This window comes from Colletotrichum fructicola (genome assembly GCF_000319635.2).
Source record: "Colletotrichum fructicola Nara gc5 chromosome Unknown KSG_Nara_v1_contig09, whole genome shotgun sequence".
Taxonomy (NCBI): Eukaryota; Fungi; Ascomycota; class Sordariomycetes; order Glomerellales; family Glomerellaceae; genus Colletotrichum; species Colletotrichum fructicola.
The window spans coordinates 515461-536237 of record NW_027094059.1 but is presented as its reverse complement, the minus strand read 5'-3'; the positions used below and the strand labels follow the sequence as shown (position 1 = coordinate 536237).

General features: G+C 50.6%; 6 protein-coding genes across 6 annotated transcripts; 4 read left to right on the top strand and 2 right to left on the bottom strand.

Moving 5' to 3' along the window:
- Nucleotides 1-2699: 2699 nt before the first annotated feature.
- Nucleotides 2700-5306, bottom strand: ABCC1 (Multidrug resistance-associated protein 1; the record flags this gene model as incomplete). Its single annotated transcript, XM_066153093.1, has 1 exon — nt 2700-5306. The coding sequence occupies one exon, from the start codon at nt 5304-5306 to the stop codon at nt 2700-2702; it is 2607 nt and encodes an 868-aa protein (XP_066007489.1).
- Nucleotides 5307-6295: 989 nt separating this feature from the next.
- On the bottom strand, nt 6296-7366 carry ustYa-3 (Oxidase ustYa; the record flags this gene model as incomplete). Its single annotated transcript, XM_032029245.1, has 5 exons — nt 6296-6499; nt 6561-6665; nt 6732-6862; nt 6922-7011; nt 7066-7366. 5 exons carry the CDS (start codon nt 7364-7366, stop codon nt 6296-6298), a joined length of 831 nt encoding a protein of 276 aa, XP_031890901.1.
- A 2594-nt stretch (nt 7367-9960) lies between these two features.
- On the top strand, nt 9961-14667 carry PKS12 (Non-reducing polyketide synthase PKS12; the record flags this gene model as incomplete). Its single annotated transcript, XM_032029244.1, has 1 exon — nt 9961-14667. One exon carries the CDS (start codon nt 9961-9963, stop codon nt 14665-14667), a length of 4707 nt encoding a protein of 1568 aa, XP_031890896.1.
- Nucleotides 14668-15189: 522 nt separating this feature from the next.
- Nucleotides 15190-16092, top strand: CGGC5_v014425 (uncharacterized protein; the record flags this gene model as incomplete). The annotated part of the gene is made up of 2 exons (XM_032029243.1): nt 15190-15286; nt 15380-16092. The coding sequence occupies 2 exons, from the start codon at nt 15190-15192 to the stop codon at nt 16090-16092; spliced, it is 810 nt and encodes a 269-aa protein (XP_031890895.1).
- Nucleotides 16093-17103: 1011 nt separating this feature from the next.
- CGGC5_v014424 (uncharacterized protein) lies at nt 17104-17714 on the top strand (the record flags this gene model as incomplete). Its single annotated transcript, XM_066153092.1, has 3 exons — nt 17104-17384; nt 17454-17578; nt 17641-17714. 3 exons carry the CDS (start codon nt 17104-17106, stop codon nt 17712-17714), a joined length of 480 nt encoding a protein of 159 aa, XP_066007463.1.
- Nucleotides 17715-18437: 723 nt separating this feature from the next.
- CGGC5_v014423 (AB hydrolase superfamily protein) lies at nt 18438-19602 on the top strand (the record flags this gene model as incomplete). The annotated part of the gene is made up of 3 exons (XM_066153091.1): nt 18438-18484; nt 18550-18565; nt 18628-19602. 3 exons carry the CDS (start codon nt 18438-18440, stop codon nt 19600-19602), a joined length of 1038 nt encoding a protein of 345 aa, XP_066007424.1.
- Nucleotides 19603-20777: the final 1175 nt, after the last annotated feature.

The following is a 20777-nucleotide window of genomic DNA, read 5'->3' as shown; positions in this document are numbered from 1 at the left end:
TAGTCTTCCCAATATCAAGTCTCTATCGCCACTGGGAGCACAAGAGAAGACGACCCCGTCGGTAAACGGAATGGCAGGTCCCTGATCCCTTGTAGATTTTCTTGCTGCCATTGATCTTACTACCTGTCCAGCTGATGATACACAGCTCTAGCCTTGGGACCGGTTTTAGTAAATTCAATTAAGATATTAGCCATGCATACTTTATCTGTCCTAGCGCGACCTCTCAGACGGGCGCTTCCCTGCAATAGGAGCACTTCATAGCCTGTTTGAATGTCCTTCATTACTCAAGAGTCCGCCTCCCTCCTAAGGCAGCGAAGCCAGAGAAGTCTACTTTAGATAATTCTCTGTGAGCCTTCCACTCTGTGTACTCTCTGTTACTGATTGGCAGCCGAGCTTTTGGTGAGGGTCTGACTTCTCATTACCAATCTGGAACATGGCCTGGAAAGAAAAGAAGCAGGTGACGAGTCAGAGGGTTTTCCGTCTATCATGACATGTCTCTCTGTTGAGGGATTGTTTTCTGTACTTCACTTCGGGTGGTGCAATCGTACGACGAAGGGCCTGAAAGACTTCCAGGGGTTCCAGATGCAACAGTCTGCTTTTTTAGAGATCCTGCTGATGATGCAAGTCCCGATATCCATGGCTATGGTGGACAGGATCATGATCCTGGAGTATACTTTGTCTCGCGATGAAGATACCCAAGATTCCCAGCCGTTGCACATTATGTAGGAATAGCCCATTAATAGAGGCGATTCCACGAACCATACCAGCAGATCACCAAACAGTTGGGGTGCAAAGTCTTTTGAGGTCTTTGAGCTCAAGATATATTGAAATTCTCTTTTTGTCAAATTGAAATTCCATATCCGGATCTTCAAGCACATGAACAAACCCTGCTACCTGTTATTCCCAAGGTAGCTACTTGCAATTTGTAGTAGGAGCGGCACTGCCCAACCCTACAGAAGCCCTTTTAAATCGTAAGCTTGAAAGTCTGGACATCTTTGAGAAATACCTAATAGAATTGCTAGTTCCATGTATAATACCTTGAGCGATCCTGATTTTGAAATTCAGATACGATATTCCCGGCTGGCAAGACTGTGCTGACGATCAGTATAGTTGGATGGTAAACTTTAGATTTAGAGTCATTACGGTGTTACGAAATTCGCTTCAGCTTATTTGGACAAGGTACGATAGTCTAGCGCTACCTCCAAGAACTTTGTAGTGGGAGGTCACCCAATCGTAGTATGGCAATGTCCTCCCGTTGTGACTCGCTGTTGAAACTTCACACACCGAGCATCCATGTCTGCCGCTTGCGACTCTTGCAATGAGTTGTTTTCTTTCAAACCAAATGTTTTCAAACAAGTTATGCTACACTCTAGCCTGATGAACTCCTTCAGCAGTGATACCATCCCGACTGCAAGCCTCTCTGAAAAACTGACTGCTTTTCCATACATCCGAATGCGTGCCGTATGCCTGTACTCCACCCTCGTCGAGCACAAGCACTCGGTCAAATGACATCGCCACTCTCATACGATGTGAGACTGCTACCATCGTGCGGCCCTTCAACACATCCCTCGCCATCTCCGTGACATTGGCATCTGCCTGAACGTTCAAACACCCAAGTGTCTCGTCGAGGACACATACTCGCGGTTTATTGAGCAACACAGCCGCCAAAGCCAACAGCTGAGCCCTCCCTGTTCCTTGGGCTACCTGTTCACCAGCTATGGTGTCAAGCTCCATAGGCGGCTCATTCTGTAGACCGGCCAGCATATCCAAGTCCGATAGTAGTCGAGTTATCGCAAACGGAGAATGGCTGTGATTAGGATCGACCATCTCGCGAATGGTGCTATTGGGAAGCAGTACAGCGTCATGGGGGACAGCTGCAATGTGGGATCGTAGCACATGAAGTGGTACGCCAATCATGGATACACTGTCCAAGTTGATGGTGCCAGTCGACGGGTCAAGTAAGCGCAATAGGAGAGAAACGAGTGTCGATTTCCCTGCGCCAGTCGGGCCTACGACCGCAACATGCATACCGCTCGGTATGCTGAAAGATAAATCGCGCAACGCTGTCGGGGTTTCTTTGCCGGGTTCCTGACGATGAGAAACACTCACATTCCGGAAGGCCAAGTCTCCAGAGACTGGCCATGATGCGTCATACGCAGTGTGGTACCTTGAACTGCGTTTTGTCTCCCCCTCGCGAGGTATACTCGTAGCATAAGATGACAGACGTTCTACTGCAACCATAGACTGAAAGGCGCTAGTAGAAAATCTCATGCCTTGTCTCAAAGAAGCCGGAAGAACTAGAGCCTGACTCATGATGAGACCAACAGTTGATGGTGATAGTGAAGCGGATGAAGCGACAACAAGAGCACCGGTCAGCCCAATAGTAGTAGCCACAATCGCGTCAAGTCTGACTTCAAGCCAGCGTAAATTTGCGGCGGCCAGAAGTCGAACGTTGCTCCATCCATTTAGCCGCTGGACCAAAGTTGACCGAGCCGACGATTCGATTTGATAGACTGAAATAGAGTTGGAGCCTTCGACGCTCTCACTAAATGCAGCATTAACACGAGCACGCAGTTCAGCCTCCCGACAGCGAACAGCCTTGAGGCGTGGAGCATATCTGTGCATCATGGCAACGACTGCAGACAGACCCGGTAAGACGACAAGTAAAAGCTAAGGGAAACCTCGTAAGTATTCATCACTCATGTTGTGATTGCCGCAGGACATACCTTGATTTCCATCGCGAGCATCAAGGCAACGCCACCAAGTAATCGTGCGAGATGAAGTGTAGCGTTTCGGGTCGACTCTATCAACTCCCTGTCCGTTATGTCCGCATCTTTTGAGAGACGATCCATGATGCTACCAAGTAGAGAGTCTTGGAAGAAACCCATGGGCGCAGCAACGACTCGCCTCACCGATCGTTCCCACAAGCTATGGCTTGCATGTAACATCTTCGTGGTGATGGAGAGGCACAAGACATACGCTAGTAGCGCTTCGCCAAAACCAAAAATAGCAAATAGCGTCACTGACGTAAAGCCGGAAAGACCGAACCGGTCAGATGTCCATAAAGAAAGCCATAAAACGACAGCTGCAGCAATGACTTGCCATGAGAAGACAATACCACCCGCTACGAGCGCTGCCTTTGGCCCACCGCTAAGTCCTAGATAGAATTGAAAGGAGTCACGTCGTTTTGTGTCTTCATAGGATGGTAGTGATTCCGACGTGCTCCTGGAATCTGGGGTAGAGGCTTTCGTTGCAGCCTGCCATGGGGAAGACTGAGCTTCCTGTTGTTGGGTTGAGGAGTTTTCCACAGGTTCTTCTCCCATGAGGGATGAGAAATAGTCTTCAAGTTTGCTTGAAGAATTGAGCCAGGTAGCCTCTCCATCTTCGAGCCACAGTATCCGGTCACATTGACGGGCCACCCAAGCCTGGTTCGTCGCGACAATTCGTGTGCGATCTTTTGCTAGGCCACAGAGACCATTTTCAAATACCGTTTTGCTACTTGAAGGGTCAAGGTTTCGAAGGCAATCATCAACAAGGACAATATCCGCATTTGAGTAAATCGCTCGGGCGATATTCACGCGCTGTGCCTGTCCACTTGAGAGACCTTGGCCACCTGCTCCAACAACGGTGAGATCTCGTCGGGGCATGCGCTCGAGATCGGCCATAAGAGCACAAGCGTTGATGACCTTCCAATATCTGGCCTCCTCAAACTTCTGGTCGAAAATGATGTTGCCCCGGATTGTGCCTTGTCTAATCCATGGCGTCTGGCTAGCCAAAGCCGCTTTTGAGCCGATACCCAACTCAAAGCTTCCTGTTTCGAGACACATCTGACTTGCAATAGAGTGCATCAGAGAGGATTTGCCAGACCCTGGGCGGCCGCAAATAGCTACCAGCTCACCGTTCATAACCTGAACCTGGGTGTTGAAAGAGAGGTGGAAGTCATCAGCCGACGATCTGGCTGGCCAACTGAGAACAGTGTTTTGGGCAACATCGACCGCCCACTCCGCAGAGGTTGTTCTCATTTCGTGCGGTTCTTCCGTCTCCAACCACATCTCAATCGCGCGACATCCGACAAGGAGATCTTGCAACTGGACTGCTGCCTGTGCCGCCCGGTTGACATGCGGCTTGAGAGCCAAGAAGAGAGCAAAGGATGAGAAAGCTTTCGCTGGATCTGGCACACCCTCATGCAGAGTATCATACAGAATGAGACTTGCCATAGAGGCTAAAGTTGGCAACAAAGCACACGCCGCTTCTAGCAGGGCTCGGTTGTGCCACAAACGGCTTGCCGTCACCAACTCAACAACTCTCATCCCGCACAACTTGTTCAAAACCATTGTTTGAGATGACCATCCCGCAAGCTTGATGCCACGAATGCCTTGGATAACCTGTGAAGTACACGCAGCACGATGTCGACAGAATCCACTGAGAGCCTTCTGCTCATCCCAGATACGGAGGGACACGCGCGTGAAAATAGGTAGACCCAGGAGCAATACGATCATGCCGCCTAGCGACGATGCGTCAACATTGGTGGCCAACATAGGAATTGCGAGAAGAAAGCTAGCCGGCACAGTCCATATGGCGTTGATGCCGCTGATACAGTCTTCTATACGAGAGGCCTCCACTGATGTGAGGTTGAAAACGGTGCCAGAGTTCCATGTTTGTTCTGGGCCATCCTTGTTGCGATCTTGTGGACTTCGAACCACATTGGTGGCTGATGAGGATGGCGGGGCCAAGAAGGCCTTGTTCATTATCACGTATGTGAGAGCAGCCTTAGCTTGGGCTCCAACACCTTCCAGCCTGTATCTTGAGGCGTTGATGAGTATACCGGCGGCCATTTGCGTGGCTGCCATAGTGGCCACCAGAGTATAGCTGTGCGAGATGCGTATAGTGTGTGGTTTGTGAGCGTCTTGTGTACTGCTCGACATGGCGGGATCGGGATTCGTTGTTGGGTCAGCTAAAGCCACGAGAAGCCAGCGTAGAATAATCGGCGGGATTGCGGCCGTCAACATGGCTGCAAGCTCGATCAAACCCCCTAGAACCAGGCCGCTGCGAAGACATCGGAGAAGGCTCAGAGCAAGTCGACGGCCTCTAAACTGAGCCTTTCCTGAATCTCCTGAATTTTCATGCCAACACTGTGACAGTTGTAGTCCCAGGGGCTCTGCCTTCTGCCAATCGGAAAGCATGCCCTTGAAACTACTGGCATCCTCCTTCTGATATTCTTCTTCCGTGTCGGGATAATCAGCTTCGTCTTCCTCATCCTTTGAGATGGCATCAGGTGTCGGCGGTGCCCAAGAAAAGAGCATCATGCTGAACACCCATCTCGCCCGGGACCACATATTGCAATTGAGAGACGTGCCTTGCGTCGCAAATGGCAAATAGGTATGTCAAGGACTGTTGACGGGTACTCTTCAACTTGGACAATGAAAAAGACGGCCCATAGTACTGTGAAGCGGGACCAGAATGTGTCGGCCTCAACTCAATGGAGCTCACTGTCGTCACCTGTCATGGACCCATCCGCCCGAACTCCGGCGGGAACGCGAGGATATCGCGGAGCCAGAAGGTCGGAACGCGGGGCGCAGCAGCCAAGCCGGGGCCTATTGGTCTCGGGTCTGACTCGACATGAATGTTTCTGCCGACTGTGCCGGTAATCTAAGAGACTTTCCCAGACTATGACGATGCTCACCGTAGATTTCGGTTCTGGTGGGGCCCGTCCCATCCCACCGGCCGACCCGTTGCTTGTCCAAACCTTAGCAAATTTCACCATTGTGAGGCAAGCCTCAAGGCAGCGGGAACAGGCAAGTCCCTGAACCTTGCAAGGATCTGTGACAAACTCCGGCGGCGTACAATTTCATCCCGTCTTCTTGAGCAAACTTCAACTGACAGTCCACGAGTAAGGATGAATGGGGTATTAGTGCACGGAAAACGCATCACTTTGGGAACAAGGTTTACCAAGTAAAGCACTAGGTCTCTCAAAAGTTTGGGCCATCAATATGTAGCTCTAGATTGATTATGGGAAGGTGACAAAAGCGCTGTGGTAGATAGACGATGTCCCGAGTGCATCCCGTGCCATGTTACATGTACTGGATATTGGAGCAAATAGAAGCCATATTTCAATATTTCAATGCATAATACAGGATTACTCGAGTATGACGCTGCCCACACATCTGTCAGTCGGCCAGGAATTCAAATCTCTAACGGCGATCTCTCCCTGTTATATCTACTTCTTAGCGGCGTTTTTGATCAAGCTATATGACCACCAAAACAAATCGCTGCGTACTTTTCTATAACCACGAAATCAAGGTTGAGAAACACGCTTGCCGTACTTGTCGACGGGAATGTTTTCAGCCCTCACTCTCTTGATGACGCCCTTGATTGCTTCCCAGTCACGACACGTGTGCATTTCGTGCTGACCGACCAGCTTAGGAACAAAATCATCGTGGCCAGGGTAATGGATGAATTCGAATCGCTCCATATTCATATTTCCTGCGCACATCGTCGCCTGCGATCCCTTAGTTAGTATTACAGTAAGGCACACTTGGATCACATCAATCATGTCTTACCTGACGAAGACTCTCCAAGCAGTGTTCAATGTGCTGGCGTGTACAGACGTCGTAGCCGCCGTCCAAGTCCAAAGCTAGCTTCATATACGTTGTGCGAATGCACACCTGATCCCCAACTTGTTAGCAAATGGCCCACAAGGCGGCGAGCAATTGCCAAACAAGGTCTCGTACCAAACAATGAAGCTGATGGAAGACATTCCAAGCAACAGGCTGCAAACCTTCAGGTTGAAGTGCATCTTTGTGGAAATAGTCGGGCAATCCATACTTGGCTGGGTCATTTAGCGCAACAAATGGTTTGCCAACTTTGAATTTTGTGGTCAGTGATTGTCAGAGAGATAGAACAGTATGCATTGAGACTCACATGAGATCAGATCAAGCCATTTCTGGTTGGCACCAGGAGCTGTGAAGTTGTACGAAGAGTCATGTTCAAACTTCTTACGGACCAGCGGCACTAAGACTTTGGTGTTAATCGTATGCCAAGTTAAGCAACAGCATTTGAACATACCGTCGGTGATAAAAGGTGCCTCATCAATCGTCGCCATGCCAAGTCCGGTGGCTGGATCAGCCTTCTTTGGCTCCGGAACGCATGCTGTCTGTCGCGCAGCCAGAGAGAAGCCGTATGTGCCCAGAAAGAAGCCTACCGCCACCGAAACAATGCAGCAAAGGAAAGTAGATACCATGAGCATGCGATACCCAGAGTGAGTAAGTCTATTGGATGGCGGTGGCATCCTAGGACTACCTTCCCCATCCGAGCCCTCTTCGCTCTGATGCACCTCCGAATATTCAGTCTTGGTGTTGAATACCATTTTCTCAGATCATTGGACGAAAGATTGGACAGAGAAACTCATGGGCCTCTACTCACGGCTAACATATGCCATCCTTTTTAAAAGGACTCTCGAAACTCACCCTAACACGCAAACCATCCCATTGTCTCCCCTGTACTTGGTTGTGCCAAGTTCCTGAGTGGAGTCTGCCCCTCGGTCCTCTTATAGAGTTTTGCTTTGCGCCGTCTTCCTTGCAAGTGGAAGAAACTGGCGGTGTTTTACGCGATGCCGATTGCCCTCGGGACTCGGTCGTCTTCGTAAATATCGCCGTGTCCGAAAAGTCCGGTCGGTCAGCTCAGGATTAGAGTTTATTGACCGCTGTGACGAGTCATTTTGACGAGACGGTCAATGCTGTTCGCGCGTACTCGCAAAGACCAACTTTGAGTTTTGCCCTGGACAAGAGGCCATACGTAACCGAGGAACTTGTGCAAAAGTGACCACGATGCCTGGTCGGCCGTAAGCGGCTTGGAAGAGGGAAGGAGTAGGATGAACCGTCAGCCCCGATTTCCACTCAGTCATCGTGACAGACGAACATGTCTCGGGAAGGGTGGAATTTTAGGGACACCCTATACAATCAGACAGACGCTCCAGTGCCAACTTCTGTCTTGGATGCTTGTTCGTCGGAAGCGAATGCACTCGTCGAACACGCAGTCTACTGGAATTTGCGACTCACCTGGAGCACTCCATACCAAAGCTTGCTGTCGCTGCAAATTACTCATCTTGATCAAAGTTGATGCAGGTCAGCTCATGTTAGCTGCGCTCGTTTAGCTATGTGCTCAACCTCATCTTCGGTTCTTTTCTTTGGTGACCAATCCCTGGCACCGAGCACGTACGCCGATGCCCTGAGGTATCTACGCAAACGAGCCACACTATCATCAGCTTGTCTGCATGCCTACTCGAAGCTCAGACTGAAAGATAATACGGACGAACCAAACCATGTTCTTGATTGGGCGGAAATGGCCGCGTCTGATCTGGGTTTACAAACAGACCCCATAGCATCTGCTCTTGTTCCCTGCATCTCGCAGCTTGGCTCTGTAATATTGTGAGTTGTCTCCAAACATCAGAAGGATGAAGACATTCCCAGTCGATTCATGGTCACTGATGGACGGGCTATGCCCACCTGTCTGTAGGAAATGTCAGACCGATCCGAGCATTCTTCGACACAACCAGCAAAGGGTATTCGTTGGCGAATGTATTGGACTGATCCTGGCGTGCGCTGTTGCATCAGCCACAGACGAGAGACACCTCGCTCAACTCACTTCAGAGACACTCAATATTGTGAGGCGTTTGACTGAGTTTGCCACTCAACGATCACGAGAAATTGAGGATCGCCCAGGCTTGTCCTGGGCTGTTGCAGTTCAGCTGCCAAGACAGGACTGCGTAGATGCCCTCAAGTATTGCAAAGATTATACAGTGAGACATCTTTCTCTTTCCTATGTTTCTATGCGTGTCTAAAGTTGCCCGTATCTTTCTTGCGTTGACCATCCAATATTGACAACGTGTCTACCCAGGAGACACCTGCTCACAAGCGCGGATATCTGAGCTATGAGCTGGATGAATGGTCGGTCATTTCTGGGCCACCCTCGACTTTGAGTCTTCTCCGCTCAAGTGCCTTTGGTCATGTAGCAAAGAAAGACCTGCCAATCTTCGCTGCGTACCACGCAGAACATCTTAGAGAACCACCGTAAGAGCATTCCTGCCAAGCTCGAATAGGCGTATGGGGAGCGGTAGCTGAGAACGCCATCACCCGATTCTAGATACAACGATATCCTGGGATTTTCTCCTCTCTTGGACGCGCCACCTTCACCCGGAGTGAGAATTCTGTCATCAAACACCGGCGAGGTGCTGCAAGGCGGCTCATTTCGTGACGTATTGCGGCAGGCAATCCGTGACATCCTGCAGCGTCCGTCGCGTCCATCAACAGTTCTTGGGACGTTGACGGATTTCTTGAAACCAGATACTTCTATCCCAAAACTTTACACTTTTGGACCGGCGGCTCAGTGGAATGCATTTCATCGTCGTCTGACAGCCAATGGTCGCCAAGTCCAAACGATCTCTGGACTTAGCCTCGACCGGCAACACAAGATAGAGGACCGAAATTACAAAGTGAAAGACAGTCATCAACAGAGCCGAGAAGATTGCGAGGACGATGATGAACACAATCTGATTGCTATTACTGGCTACTCCGGCAGATTTCCTGGGGCTGAGAGTGTCGACGAGTTATGGCAAGTTCTTTGGGAAGGCCGCGACACATCAAGTCAGGTATGCATACATGTAGGCAACAAAGACTGCCTCGTCCAGCATGCTGACGAAACCTGAAGATGCCACAGGAAAGAGTCTCTGGAGCATCCAGTTCGGCAATGCCAACTGGATGCTTCATTGATAGAGCAGGCCACTTCGACCGGCAATTCTTCAATATGTCCGGTAGAGCTGCTCTGCAGACAGACCCGTCGCAGCGCCTTCTACTACTAACGACCCAGGAGGCCTTGGATATGTCAGGATACAATCCATCTATTCATACAAAACACGTGGGTACTTTTGTCGGACAAGCTACAGACGACTGGCGGGAACACAACATGGCACAGGATGACCCCTATTACGTGACTGGAGGCATGCGTGCATTCGGTCCGGGGCGTCTAAACCATTTCTTTGGGTGGAACGGCCCATCACTGTCTGTTGACACTGCTTGCTCTTCGAGCGCCATGGCTTTGGATCTCGCCGTTCAGTCTCTCCAAGGAGGCAAATGCCAGATGGCAATTGCTGGCGGCGTTAGTATCATCTCAGGTGCTGCAGATGCAGGCATGTACACCGGCCTTAGTTGTGGCGGCTTCCTGGGTGCCTCAGATACAGCATGCAAGACTTTCGATGCCGCGGCAGACGGCTACACTCGAGCAGAAACGGTCGCTGTTGTGGTTCTCAAGCGCTTGAGCGACGCTCGCAAAGACGGCGACGTTATACACGGTGTTATCAGGGGTATTGCCACAAATCACTCAACTGACACCAATCCCATCACGCGCCCTTCTACAGAGGCCCAAAAGTCATTATTGCGCCAGGTTCTCCAACAGTCCTTAAGGTATCCTGCAGACGTGTCGTATGTCGAGGTGCACGGGTCGGGCACTCAAGCTGGCGATCGTGCTGAAGTTGAAGCGGTGGCAGCTGTCCTTGGCGGCCGCCAGCGCCGCCGCAGTAGTGTGCTCAACGGCTCGTCTAGAAAACTACGGATTGGCAGCGTCAAGGCCAATACCGGACATAGTGAAGGTGCGGCTGGCATTTCAGCACTCATCAAGGCGCTGCTGATGATTCGTCATGGTCAAATACCTCCACACATTGGGGTCAGAACGACTGCAAACCGTCATTTCCCTGATCTGGACAAGTTGGACATTTCTATCAATTCGAAACAGGTGTCTTTGATACCAGAAGATGAAGCGGAGAATTCTCAAGCCCGCGCAAACATCATTATCAACTGTTTTGGGGCAGCCGGTGGAAACACCAGCATGTTGGTCGAAGGCTTCACGAATCACACAAGCCAGGCCGAAGAGTACTTTGACCAACGACAGGCCAAAACGATTGAACAGCACCACCGAGTCGTGACGATTTCGGGCAAGACTCCGTCTGCTCTCCAGGTCAATAGGTTGAAGCTACTTGAGCTTCTGGAGGAGAAGCGCACCACACCCATTGATGACCTCTCTTACACTACGTGTGAGAGGCGCAGCCATTATCCATACCGGTCTGCATACACAGCTAAAGACACCATGGACCTTGCTAGGCAGCTACGAGATAGCACGAAAGCAAGTGATCATACATCACCTCAGTCATCTCGGCCATCACAGCTGCCAAACGTTGTTTTCGTGTTTTCTGGACAGGGTGGAAAGGTGGTCGGTGCTGCACAGCAATTGTTTAGCCTTAACAACATCTTCAGGCAAGCCATTTGTGATTACAGCCAATTGTGCGACTCACTGGGCTTCTCTGGCGTACTCGATCACCTTACTGTCCCAGCTTCAGAAAAGGCATCGTTAAGTGCAGTGTTGGAGCAGGTTGCACTCCTCGTATTCGAGCTTGCCCTCTGCAAAATGTGGCAAGCTTGGGATATCCAGCCCTCTGTCGTACTTGGCCATAGTCTTGGAGAATACGCTGCGCTTCACCTAGCTGGTATTCTCTCTGCTTCAGATACGATCTGGCTGGTAGGGACTCGTGCTGGTCTGGTGCAAGAATTCTGCAAGGCCGATACGAAACGCATGCTTGCTGTCTTTGCCGACGAGGAACGCCTTATTCCCTTCATCAAAGACTGTCCCGTGGAAATATCTTGCAAGAATTCGCCTTCACAGACGGTTGTTGGCGGATCTTTTGACGACGTCCTGGAGCTGAAAAGCCGTCTTCAGAAGCGGAATATCAAGAGTGCCCTGGTGGGAATACCATATGCCTTCCATACCGGTCAAATGGACAACGTCCTGGAGAGTTTGCGATGCAGCGCCAAACAGATCTTGTTCAAAGACCATCCAGAGATCAACCTCGTGTCGACTATGACTGGATCACGTGTGGACTCCTGCCCATCCTGGTCAGAGCATTTGGTAAGGCACACTCGCCAGCCAGTCCTTTTTGCCAAAGCTATCCAATCTGCAATCGACTTGAACCCGGGCCGGAAGACCATTTTTGTGACTATCTCACCGACGCGGATATGCAAAGACATGACCGCTGCTAACATCAGTCCAACTGAAGGATATCTGGCAGAAGTACTAGATGGTATGGGTATTAGTACTCATGGGTGCATTGACAATATCGCTTTCGGCTTGGCGAAGATTTACAATGCCGGGATTGACATCAACTGGAGCGCCTATCACAAATCAATGAAACAAGCCGGGAGGCTGCTGGAATTGCCATCTTACGCATTCGACCTCAAAGATTTCTGGATTCCCCTTCATCAAAAGCGGCCTATCTCTTCATCGCCGATGTCGACCTCACGATCATCGTCACCAACCGCCATCAACACCCCTACCACAGATGAGGATGATGAAGATCACTGCCTCAGGGTAATGCAGAAGACGAATCTTCAGGAGCAACCCTTCAGGGGCCTCATACTTGGCCATGTGATGCGAAACAAGGCCATCTGTCCTGCAGGCGTGCTGATTGACATGGCTTTCGACGCCGCGATACAGCTCATGGGCGAACTCTCCAAACTTGACACTGTTGAATTGAGGTCATTGTCTCTGCAGGCAGCTGTCACAATACCCGACGACGTGCGTGTCAACCCAGTTCATATTCTTCACACTAGTGTGGAGAAGGTCAGAGGAGTTCCTGAATACGCCGTGACCTTCTCAGGCGAACGTGGAGTACACCACGCAAGTTGCTTTGTGCGGACGACAGGAAATCTTAACGTTCTTGGTGCCAGGACTACAGCAACATCTCTCCTCCGAGCAGTATCTCGTATGACCCGCCTGCGAAATAACACGGACGCGAACCGCCTCACATGGACAATGATCTATAAGATGTGGGCACCAGTCATGCATTATGCCCCGGAGTATCATGTCCTTCAGGATATTGTACTGTCGCCAGTCGGCTACGAAGCTTCCGCAAAGCTCATGACAACAGCAAGGGAGCCAGGCAAGCAGGCATTCATGTTGGATCCCGTCTGGCTAGATGGTGCGATGCAAGCTGCTGGCTTCACAGTGAACATGAGCGTCAGCGCTACTCCTGGAGCGGTGTATGTTCTGACCGAGTGTGCAAGCATCCGCTTCTGGGAGGCTCCGGTAGACAACAACGTCTACACATGCTATGTAAAGGGAGAGTCGGACAGCTCAGGTGACGTTATCATTAGCGTTACAGTTTTCGACGAGGAGCACGATCTGCGCCCAGTAGCTACCATAACTGGCATGACGTTCCACAGGCTCAAAGGCAAGAATGAACCCAAGCCCAATTTACTCAGATGTTCCATCAACACGACTGAGACAACGGAAGCGTTGTCAAATTCGACCCGGCTCACTGCGCCCTCGACAACGGCGGCCTTGAACGGAAGTTTGTCCCACAATGGGTCGAACAATGGTCCCGGGCAGACAAGTTCAGAAAACCGGAATGGACAGCTTCGAACGCTCATTGTAATTCTTGCTAAAGAGACTTACGCCGACCCCGCAGAGATTAAAGAAGAAACTTTGCTGGCAGACCTGGGTATGGACTCCTTGGTGGCACCCACTGTGGCAGATGCCATTCGAGTCCAGCTAGGGATCGAAGTGCCGCTGATGTCATTGCTCGAGGCGCAAACCGTCAATGATCTCTCGGCAATCTGCTCCAATCTGATCATAGCAGACGAAGACGGGAGGACTGAGCCAGTAAACCATCTCGAAGCGGTTGTTGCCGGGAAGGGTAACACACACGGCGCTCACCAAGATGCAGCCGCAACGGCCTCCGCCAGCAGCACTGAGCTTTCAAGCAGAATTGTGCTGTTGCAGGGCTCCAGTCGTTGCATACGCTCCTTATTTCTTCTTCCGGATGCTTCCGGTAGCAGCGCTGTGTACGCCGGCCTTCCACCGCACCTGTCCGCACAGACCAACACTGGCATCTTTGCTCTCGAGTCTCCGTATTGTGGTATGAGCAGCTTTCCTGATATATCTATGGACAAGTATTGTTACATTTTCGTCGAAGCAATTCGTCGTTTTCAGTCCTCGGGGCCTTATCTGCTTGGTGGGTGGTCAATTGGTGGCCGCCTTGCTTATGAGTGTGCGAGGCAACTCGTGCAACAGGGAGAAACGGTTGCGGGGCTGCTTCTCATTGATTCATACGCAGAACTCACATCAGAGCTCTCTTATGGCCCCAACGCGATCTCACTGGATCATCTGGAAGCAACAGGCTTCTTCAAGTGGTCTGGACGCGGATCATATGCCATGCCAGAGTGGCAAAGAAAGCACATGCTGCATCTCATACTCATGAATAGCACTTACAGCCTCCCGACTTTGGGTATAGATGCGAACGACAACACGGTACCAGTGCAGCTGGTATGGTCCGCCTATGGAAATTTCGATATCTTTCCAACGAAAGTCTTGGAGAAAAGACACGAGATGGAAGACGTTATCATGAGAAGAACGGACAGATCTGATCAGGATCTCTGGTTGAAGGAACCACGATCAGCAGATGTGACGGCCAACCTGACTGAAAAGTGGCGACTACTGACAGGACCGGTTTTGCGGCAAAGTATTGTCGAGGGGGACCATTTTGACATTATGATCCCCAGTGTACGTGAGGATTTGGGAACTGTGATATTGCAGGCTTTGAAATGGTTTCATGGGGACCCGTAGCAGATGATTTAAACAAGAAAGAGTCCGAGAATATGCGTAATTTTTCCAAACATGTCGGATTTCATGAGGTCCAAAAGAATGCCGCAGTTTCTTTCCTCGTCCTTTTCCACAGACATCGTCATGATTTTGTAGATCTAAAGCCTATTCCAGGAGAGTAGCAACAAGCCTGCTTCTCGGCATATTTTCCACAACAGAAGAGTCTACACCCCTTCTGCTGGAGACACGCCTGCACCCGAGCTCATGGATCAGCATCAAATTGAGTTCAGCTCCAGGTTCCGACGTTTTAAACTTTCCGTACTGCCTCGGGACGAATACGAGTCAGCTATATGTGTGACCATAATGCTAGGTCATGCCCCTGTTGTAGTGGAAAGCTTGTCCGCACTATCCGGTAGGCGCCGGTGGGCTTCAGCTAAGGAAGTGGACGACGAATGACAGGGTAGTGGACGAAATAAAGACCAAAGGGCCACGAATCGATTCAACTCATCGATTTTAACAGCAAAGTTGGCTTCAAAAGACGCAACGATGTCACAAAAAACGCGCCTGATTGACTCCGTCCAAAAGACGAGGACGCGCCCAATGCGGCTGCTCCTTCTTGGTCTCCCAAGGACTGCGACAGAATGTGAGTGATCCAATTAGCGAAGTTCATCCCAATCCTCACGCAGATTTTGACTTTCAACTCTAATGATCGTTGGATACTGACTTGAACGAACAGCCCTCAACAGCGCTCTGGAAGAACTCGGCTACAAAGTCTTTTCATTCCAGGCCATGTGGCCGAATTGGGAAGAGACCATCCCACTCTGGACCGAAGCCATTGAAGCCAAGTATCATGGCCGCTGTAAGCCTTACGGTCGTGAAGAGTTTGACAAGCTGCTCGGGGATTACGACGTCGTGAAGTGCCCTCACGCGTTGCTCTTTGCCGAAGATCTCGCCGCTGCTTACCCAGAAGCACGGATCATCGTATCAAAACGCGACTATGAGCCGTGGCGTGCGTCAATGGAAAAGACCGTATTCAAGCTGCGCCGGTCCCTTGTCTTCCGCCTACTTCATCCCTTGGACCCGTTTCGCGCTGCATGGTGGCCGTTTCTCCGCCTCATCATGGACACGGCTTACGGAGGCTGGGCCGAGGCAGATCCGGGACGAAAACCCTATGACGAGCATCACGCCCGCATCGAAGCTATCACGCGCGAGACTCCGGAAAGGATGCTTGTATTTTCAGGCCCGAAGGATGGATGGGTTCCACTGTGCAAGTTTCTTGACGTGCCGGCGCCCGAGACGCCATATCCGTGGACAAACTCGGGAGCAGATTTCTTTGAGAGGCAAGGACACCGAGCTGGTGAACGATTGTTGCTGCGTAAGCTGGTGGAGAGGCTAGCAGTGGTAGCAGGTGTTGGAATGGGAGTCTACTGGTACATGAAACGACCATAGATAGACGTAGCTCAGCAGGAAACATCGAGAACTGAAAATATACCATGGCAGTATTTTCTAAACATTTTGCAAGATGTTTGAGACCAATGCCTTTAACGCAGGTCTGAACTGACGAGTCTCCTCCGCACCGGTAGAGGACGAAGCACTGTCATTGAACTCAACGGATCCGAGTGGCTGGGATCGAATATACCGCGGAGAAGCCCGTTCTTGACACGTGCTAGTTGACTGTTCTCTCTCTTGCGCTTATTTTTCAAGCGGAGAAGGTATTAACATCAGTATATCGAACCCACTTTCACCACATGGGCAATTCCTTCAAAAAGTGCAGTCTAACAGTCGGTCGAACCAGGAACTTGGCTTGAACCATGATAATTTCTCACCACTTTGCGTCTCCGGTCAATTGTCATCGAATTACAGACAACTGATGAAGCGCTGGGGGCGGCGATGCCCTCAGGCAAATCAATTGGTCTCTGTGTAGCACGAAACAAACAGCCTCCTACTGGCACCCGAGCAAATCCTAGAGGTCCCGTACCACATGAGTACACAAACTGCATATTGTCATGAAAGCCATAATGGAATTGTTGTCGTACAAGAAACGCACGATTGCCTCGAATTTATCTCGAGACAAAGATATTCGCAAATTTGGGCCGTAAACCAGGCCACTCACTGCCTGTTACGAAGTTTTATCAAGAAGTAGCCCTGCAAAGTGGCGCCTTCTCCCGTCAGGAATGTTGTGGTTTTCTTTTCCAATGATCACTTGATTGACAAACGGACTTCTGACCTCGATCTTATTGCTTGTTTACCAGGAAGGTACGGCCGTGGCTGCTCTTGCCATTTCTTTGCGCGTCATATGGCTCGCTGCTGCTTCTTTTGAAACAAACTTCATTTTCGAAGGTAGACATCGGTTTAAATATCTTTCGACGATCGCCGCTCATCCTCCCGGAACCTCCCTGCAGACCTACTGCTTTCTCACCCCTTACCGTATCAATGCACTTCGTCACTGGATCAGTCAAGATGAAATTCACCTCAGCCGTTACTATCCTCGTCGTCGCCTTCGTTGCTGGCTCCGCGGCCGCCGACATCGTGCCAGGCAACCCCGCCGGCGGCTGGTTCAAGAAGAGTTGCAAGGATTATAAGTTGACTTTGCGTCCGAAGGGGGGTGAGGGCAATGGCAATGGACAGCTTGTTTCCCTCGAAGCTTCATGCCGAGCCAGAGATGGCAGTTACAAGGATAACACGCTCGATCTCGCGCTCTGCATTGGCAACTTCGATGGCCAAATGGGATGGCGAAAGCTGTAAGTTCTCTCCTCCCTGTTTTTCAACCCATTGGTTGCAACCTCTCTAATGCGGTAAATTGTTTTCAGGGGCCTCTTCGACGACGAATGCGGAAACTGCAAGATCGTCGACCAGGAGAACGATCAGTACAGCATGGCATGCTATTGTAAATCAAGCGGTCAGCTTCTAAATCCGAGGAGCACCATCAATCTTAGTATGTATCCTTCGCTCTGTTAACCCGTGGGTGTTACATTCATTGCTAAAACTGTCTATCAGATGGCAAGATCCGTAACGAGGACGGTATCCTTTGGTGCGGCTATCTCTCGAGAGAATACCAGCCACCTGCGTAGTTGAAAGAGGTGATGGACTAGGCTATATGAGCATGAAAAGGAAAGCTTGCAGTGTCGATGGCGGCAACGGCTTTGGCGAACAATAGGTTCATACTAGCACCAACCCACATCGGACGTCAACGGTCAATTTGGGCTGCTATGCAATAGTCTACGGCTTGAATGTCAGCTTCACAAGTCACACGTAAAAGCCCTTAGACGTAATGATGGGTGGTAGTCAACCTCATTTGATCTCACGGCATCATACTGTTATTACTGTATCATATGTGACCCAATATTTGCTTGACAGCCTCAAATGTGGCTGACATGGACATTCACCTCCCAAAAGCACCAATCCATGGGAGCCAATTATGCATCATGCCGGAGTGTGGCTTTCGCGGACTTTGATGTTTCCGAAAGGCCGCTATTCGTGGATAGTGGAGTTGATATTTCAGGGATTATCGCATCGTAGGCCGTGAAGTTCAACTGTCGGTACTTCGGTGTTTGCCCGTATGGCGGGGCATGTGGGAGCCGATGAGACTCGTTCACGAGTCGGTGTAGACGGACAATCGTTTGCGTGATGAACGGATCTAAGAATTGCTACCCCGCATCAAGAGCTATATTTACTGAAATCGCCCATTGTCTAATCTCGTTCCAGTCTGTTGGATTTGTTGGCTTCGTAAACGATCACACGAGCATCATTTACCCTTCACTTCGTTCATTGCTTGATAAGCCTCCATATTCAAAATGCAGTATGATACTAGAGAAAAGATAGCGCCATTGGGCGTCCTGTCGTGCGTTCATGCGTCTGTGATGGCTTATTCCTCTTGACTATTAAACTAATTAAACCATTTCGTAGGACCGAGTTTGAAGAGGTTCGTACACAGGCCTTTGAGTACACTAATTGCTGGTATCAGCATCCTGACTGTTTGACCAGCACATGAAGGCGCACCCCTTTCCTCCTCTTGCGCCCCCAAGTGCCGAACTTCGATCCGTGATGGAAGCCCAGCGCATCGCGACACAGCAACCAGATACGAGTACCGAGTATTCCGTCAAAATCACCATGCGAGATGGCTTCTCCTCTGAAGCTCACGTCCACAAGCCATCTGCGGAAGGGAAACATCCGCTTCTAGTGCTGCTGTTTGGCGGCGGCTTCATGTTCGGTGACTGCGACCAGTTGAGCCCGTATGCCCGGCTTGCCACGAAGCTTTCGGGTGTTACTGTGATCAACTTGTCTTACCGCCGAGCCCCGGAATACAAATTTCCCACTGCACCAAACGATGTGTGGGATGGGATTCAGTGGATCACGAAGAACACGGAGACGCTTCAGGTTGACCTGGCGGCAGGATTTGTGGTAGGAGGCGTCTCGGCGGGAGGAAACTTGGCCGCGGTCACGACGCAGAAGGCAGTCGACGAGGGACTGAGTCCTCCCGTCACCGGGCTCTGGCTAGGCGTTCCATGGACTCTCGAACCCGAGGTGGTCCCCGAGAAGTACAAAGACGTCTTCTTCTCCAGAGAACAATGCGCCGGGGCTCCTGGATTGAATCAGCAGGCTATGGACATGTTCAACATCGCCTATGAGCCTGATCTCAAGTCCCGGGACTTTTCTCCGTTCAACGCCCAAAATCCGCATCATGGAATGCCGCCAACATACATACAGGTCAGCGGTGCAGATCCCCTCAGAGATGATGGCCTCATCTATGAGAGGGCGTTGAGGGAGGCGGGGGTGGAGACCAAGTTGATGGTATACCCAAACATTCCTCATTTGTTTCCCGACTTCTTCCAGCTCAAGGCATTCCAAGACTTTCATTTCGACATTTTGAGCAGCTGGGCCAGTCTATTTAAGAAGAGCGTTGCAGCAGAGGATATCAGGCACGCGCTGGCCAACAGCCCGTTTGCTTCCAGTAGTTAGCTTCCATGTACGCGGGAATTGATGGCAAGTTCACCATTGCATATTGAGATATATGGATAGTCTGGGGAATTCTAGACTGTAATCGAACGTTATGCAATATACTCAACTCACTGTGAATAACAGCATAAGTGACATTAAAACAACATTGCTCTCCGCATGACACGTTTACTCGGACAATAGAACCAACCTATCTTGTAGGTAGGCGCATTAAGTTTGGTTGTCTGTGTATGTCAGTTGAGAAGCTCCTGCTAAATTTGCGAACGTGACAAAACCGGAAGGAAAGCAATCGTTGGGCGACTTCCCGCTACAAAAGGTTCTTGGATTATACATTCACAAGGAATGGAAGGTGCAAGGCTGCAGCTTCCTTCCAACATTCAGCATTACCACTACCACCCAGTGACAAAATCTGACCAGAGACGTCGTAAAAAAATCAATCTGACTCCAAAACATCTATCTCACGGTTGGTTGATACCAGCGCGCGAACTTACTCCGGGATGTCATCCTCCAGCCACGTTCCGACCAAGGCGAGACTATCAGTCGACCCCTGACGCTCCTGTACAAAAAAATGCCAACCTGCCAAGACCGTCGACATCACGAAAAAGATGGTACGCGAGAAGTCAATTTGAACGACCTCAGGAGCTGGATTCGGCCTGGACGGTCCTCAGTGTTGGCGGTCACAGACTACACTCGATACATGTTCTGTTCCCCAGAAGGATCGATCCTGGATAAAGACAACAAGACTGACACACACCGAGTCGGCTGATCAATGTCCTTGCCTCCAGTCAATTATGCAAGGGCATCCACACAATTCGACCCAATGTCTTCCTCGCCACGAGCTCGAGTCCCAACCGGCTGCCCCTTTTTGACGAAATTTCAACGACACTTCGGACACTTGCCGCCACGACCCAAGCTGTGCACCAGCCATTGTTAGCCCGAGGTCAGTATTGCCACTCGCTTTCGTTCTTTCGCCTTCACGATGGAGTCGCTGGTATTAATGCCCAGCAGTATCTCGCCGTCCGGCCCGACGCCGTAAGGCTACCGCGAGTCGGGAAGGCACTGCCTCGGCAGTTTGGCTCGATACCCTGCCACCGAGACCGAAGCCTTGCCAATAGGCACTCATTACTCGGCGTCTCCGCACCTGGCTGGACCACTTCGACCTGCAGCTTGATGCCGTT